The 5,050-nt window shown below is 36.2% G+C and overlaps 1 protein-coding gene across 2 annotated transcripts in view; it reads right to left on the reverse strand.

The window, feature by feature from the left end:
* Positions 1-1,418: 1,418 nt before the first annotated feature.
* The window catches only part of LOC107657370 (cell division cycle-associated protein 7-like), a 7,543-nt gene continuing 3,911 nt past the window's right edge, over positions 1,419-5,050 (reverse strand). For both annotated transcript variants that reach the window (XM_016445415.1, XM_016445416.1), the window contains exons 7-10: positions 3,541-3,675; positions 3,263-3,412; positions 2,924-3,060; positions 1,419-1,829 (exon numbers count right to left, since the gene is read on the reverse strand). In XM_016445415.1, coding sequence (XP_016300901.1) covers positions 1,799-1,829; positions 2,924-3,060; positions 3,263-3,412; positions 3,541-3,675 — 453 coding nt within the window. In that variant the 3' untranslated portion in view covers positions 1,419-1,798. The remainder of the gene's footprint in view (positions 1,830-2,923; positions 3,061-3,262; positions 3,413-3,540; positions 3,676-5,050) is intronic.

Genomic DNA, 5,050 nt, shown 5'->3' on the forward strand with positions numbered 1-5,050 from the left:
TAGACAAATCGTACAAAATCGTACGCGTGAGGTCGTACAAATTCGTACAAATTAGCCACCTCGTAAAATACGTACGAATTGGTCGTGAGATAGCGTTGTCTATCACTGTCCACAGCTTCACACAGCACCCTCCCACAAACTTAATTAGTGGTACAATGATGGTAATGGTACTTACAGTACATACAACAGCATGCTATGAATGCCCAAAAGCTGCATAATACTAAAGCAGGGTTTAAAGTCAGAAAATCGTTAAGTCTGTGGCGATCTGAATGAGAGGAAGGAAAAAAGCAAAGAACATGTGAGCGGAGGGTCATGAAAGAGCTTTAACAGGGAAAAAATATTCACAGGTATAAGATTTCCCATTAGAGTCTGCTAATTATTTCCACACCATTAGTGGCAGCTCTCTAATGAGGGACACGAGCAGACTGCAGTATATCACAGCGCTCTGCTCTCCTCTGCAGGGCTCCTGTTAAGGGGTCGGGGTAATAGCCCCCCTCCTTATGCCCTCTTAACCCACAGGGGCACAGAGGGGCAAGAGCGAAGGGCATGCTCAAATCACCACAATATTCCTTTCTGATTGAATTTCTGCTGAAATAGATGTCGAGGCGGACTCACTGCTGTAATATGAAATGTTTGGCAGGGGCTGTTCTGATGTAAGAGGAGGTTTCCATTAATTTGGTAAATATGGGAACTCAAAACCCTGATGCTATTTTTTTTGTGTCAGTCTATAAACACACCTCTTTTATTGTTTACATGAAATGGAAAATATCAAGTTAGTACAACTGTCCTGAGAATTTAACTGCCAAGTTTCTCAACAAAACCAATTTTTTTGAAAAAGTATCAATATTTTTTATAAAGTAGAAAAAGTTTCACTTTAAGAAATATTTTTAAAAACTAAACTCCGTAAAATAAAGACTATGTCAGTGTCATTTAACAGACACATTGGATATTCTACCCCCCAAAAATATTAGAGCTTAACATATATAGAAAAATATATAGTGCTGTCAAACGATTAATCGCATCCAAAATAAACGTTGATGTTTACATGTGTGCACTGTGTGTTTATTATGCATATATAAATTCACACATACAGTATATATTTTAAAACTATTTACATGTATATATTTATATTCATGTAATTTATATTACATATAAATATTTATTATATGAACATTTTCTATATAAACTCATGTGTGTATTTACATATAATAAAAATAAACAGCACAACATATGCAAACAAAAACTTATTTTGGATGCAATTAATCATTTGACAGCACTAATCTTTATTTATAATTATTAAATACATCTATTGAAGCTGTAACGGAAAACATTAACATTACACAACTTGTTAAAAAAATAAATAAATAAAAATGGTATAAAAGATTTTCAAAGAACAAAACCAACATGAACAAATTTTCCCCTCCATTGACTCAAAGAGAACAGAACTTAAAAAGCACAAATTTTATTCAAGTATGACAGCAGTACATTGTGCAGTTATAACAGCGTCTAAAGAACCTACAGACTGGAAAAATCAGGGTTAAAAACAGCAAAGACAACAAGTATTGCAGCCAACAATTTCCAAAGTTTCCAATACAGTACAGAGATAAAAACACTCACTCTGAAAAATTATACATTTAAAACAATGCAAACTTAAGGATTTCATGTAGACAACTCATAACGGTCTACCCAGATTGAACCTGCAGCAGGTTTAAGGGGTTAAAGCTCCGAGAATCACATAATTCAGACACTTGAGGACGACGTCAGTTATGGTTGGACTCCGCCGAACATGGCAACCATTTTATTCACTTTCCTCCAGTTCCTTCTTTAAACTGTGGAGAAAGGTCAGAGGTCACGGTCACACTTTCATAGATTCACCTGAAAGCCAAGTGACTGACAAAACATGAAAAATAACTCCCAAAATTTAGTGAGTAGTGTACATAAAATGGCTTTAAAATGCAGTCTAGAGAGGCAGCACATACACTACAAGTTTTTGAACAGTAAGATTTGTAATGTTTTTTTTTTAATAATTCTCGTCTGCTCTCCAAGCCTGCATTTTTTGATCCAAAATACCGCAAAAGCAGTAATATTGTGAAACATTTTACCATTTTAATTTACTTTTCTATTTGAATATATTGTAAAATGTAATTTAATCCTGTGATCAAAGCTGAATTTTCAGTATCATTACTCCAGTCTTCAGTGTCACATGATCCTCCAGAAATCATTCTAATATACTGATTTACTGTTCAATAAACATTTTTCATTATTATCAATATTAAAGAGTCGAGTACATTTTTCTTTCCCTCAGGATTCTTTGAATAGAAAGATCAGCATTTATCTGAAATAAAAAGCTTTTGTAATATAATACACTATACCTTTCAAAAGCTTGGATTCAGTACAATTGTTTTGGGAAAGAAATTATAGAAATTAATACTTTTTAGCAAGGATGCTTTAAATTGATCAAAAGTGATGATAAAGACATTTATAATGTTACAAAAGATATTCCAGATAAATGCTTTTCTTCTAAACTTTCTATTCAAAGAAACCTGAAATTTAAAAAAAAAAAATCAGCATATCAGAATGATTTCTGAAGGATCACGTGACACTGAAGACTGGAGTAATGATGCTGAAAATTCAGCTGCGCATCACAGAAATAAATTACATTTTAAAATCTATCCAAATAGAGAGCAGTTATTTTAAATAGTAAAAATATTTCAAAGTTTTATTGCTTTTGCTGTACCTTGGGTCAAATAAATGCAGGCTTGCTGAGCAGAAGAGACTTCTTAAAAAAAATAAAATGATTAAATCTTACCGTTCAAAAACGTTTGACTGGTAGTGTAGATTTTTGGAACACAGCTGCATATTTATAGTTACAGCATTCATATTATAGTACAACAAAAATTAAGTTACTACAAAATCCCATTACCTTTTCAGATAGGAGTGGACATTGTCATAGCCGTGGTATTTGGCCAGGTACACGAGCACACCTGTAGCACAGCGGCCCTCTCTGGCGCGGCAGAAACTGCAGTTACAGATACCCCTGCACGGGGGGCAAAGCCACTCCTAGAAGAAAACAACATTTCAGCAACACCATCCAACCACTTAGAAAAATGCTAGCTGATCTGGGGTGTGTTTCCCGTACAACGACGTAACTTGCTGATTAACCACCATAGTACAATGCATTGTTGTGGAAACAAACTAGCTAGTCACAACTGTTTCTCTGCTTTCACAATGTGCATAAGACTGAATGGAAAACATCACTAACCGGGCTCAGGAGGGCATCACGGACGTCTTCTCCGTATCTGTTCTTGAGACAAGGCCCGCAGAACTGCCCACGAACTCCCACGCATTCTGGGTTGCGGCAGCTGGTCTTGGTGTCGGTTGTTTTTTGCCGACACTGATGGCAGGTGGATCCCTGTCGGACAAAAGCACAGCCCACACACTCATGAAGAGTCTGCAGCGCTTCAAACGAGCGGAGAAATGAAGGCTTGGGTATGGAACAGCTGTTGTGATGGTAAAAGCATCATGCTGAAGGAGACTTACAGTGGCCCGGTTGTAAATCTTCTCTCTGGCATTGACACAGATGTTGTCCAGTTCAGCCTCAGTGATTTCCTCCACAGGCCTCACGACATGAGGAATCGTCAGAGTGCTGTTATAGCTGCGCCGACGTGGCTCTTTCTGCTCACACACAGGAGGGAAAATAAACAGTAAAAATCAATCCAGTGGCACTCACCTTAACTTCACATGACAAAATATGAAAGCTTGAGACTGCATGTACACTGCTGTTCAAAAGCTCAGTTTGGAGACAGCAAGATTTTTCCTTTTCAAAGAAATGAAAACTTGATCAATTTACTGCATTCTTGCTGAAAAGTGACAGTAAAGACAATGTTTTCAACATTGATAATAAAACAATGTTTTTTGATCAGCAAATCAGCATGTTCTAATGATTTCTGAAGGATCATGTGACACTGACGTGACCAGTGTTGGGGAAAGTTGCTTTTAAAAGTAATGCATTAAAATATTGTGTTACTCCATAAAAAAGTAACTATTTGCATTACTTTACTAAATTGCTTTTGATGGAAAGTAATGCATTGTTACTTTTGTCACCAGAGTTGGGCTTGCTAATTTTTAACAAAAACTTATATTTGATTATATTATATTTGTATATTTTTTTATTATATTATACAGGTGCATCTCAAAAAATTAGAATATCGTGAAAGTTCTTTTTTTTGTAACATTTCAAAACGTGAACCTTTCATATATTCTAGATTCATTACAGGTAAAGTAAAAAATTTCAAAAGTTTTTTTTTGTTTTAATATTGAAAAAAAAAACACAGTATCTGAAAAAATTTGAATATTTCTATTTGAGCTTCATTAAATCTGATGAAAAAAAATCTATCCCAAAAGTCACAAAAGTCTATCCCTACAGTATAAATTCCAGGTATATCTTGTTCTTTGAAACCACAATAATGGGGAAGACTGCTGACTTGGCAATGGTCCAGAAGACGATCATTGACACCCTCCACAAAGATGGTAAGACACAGAAGGTCATTACTGAAAGAGCAACTGTTCACAGAGTGCTGTATCAAAGCATATTTAATGCAAAGTTGACTGGAAGGAAGAACTTGGGTAGGAAAAGGTGCACAAGCAACAGGGATGACCGCAAGCTTGAGAATACCGTCAAGCAAAGCCGATTCAAACACTTGGGAGAGCTTCACAAGGGTCATTACCTGGGCTAAGGAGAAAAAGAACTGGACTGTTGCTCAGTGCTCCAGATGAAAGTAAACTTTGCATTTCATTTGGAAATCAAATGTGTGGAAATCAAGTGTTTCATCAAGTCCAAAGTCAATGCAGCCGTCTACCAGGAGATTTTGGAGCACTTTATGCTTCCATCTGCTGACAAGCTTTATGGAGATACTGATTTCCTTTTCCAGCAGGACTTTAGCACCTGCCCACAGTGTCAAAACCACTTCCAATGATATTACTGTGCTTGATTGGCCAGCCAACATGCCTGACCTGAACCCCATATGGAATCTATGGGATATTTTCAAGA

This window comes from Sinocyclocheilus anshuiensis, unplaced genomic scaffold (genome assembly GCF_001515605.1).
Source record: "Sinocyclocheilus anshuiensis isolate Anshui unplaced genomic scaffold, SAMN03320099.WGS_v1.1 scaffold355, whole genome shotgun sequence".
NCBI classification, from domain to species: domain Eukaryota; kingdom Metazoa; phylum Chordata; class Actinopteri; order Cypriniformes; family Cyprinidae; genus Sinocyclocheilus; species Sinocyclocheilus anshuiensis.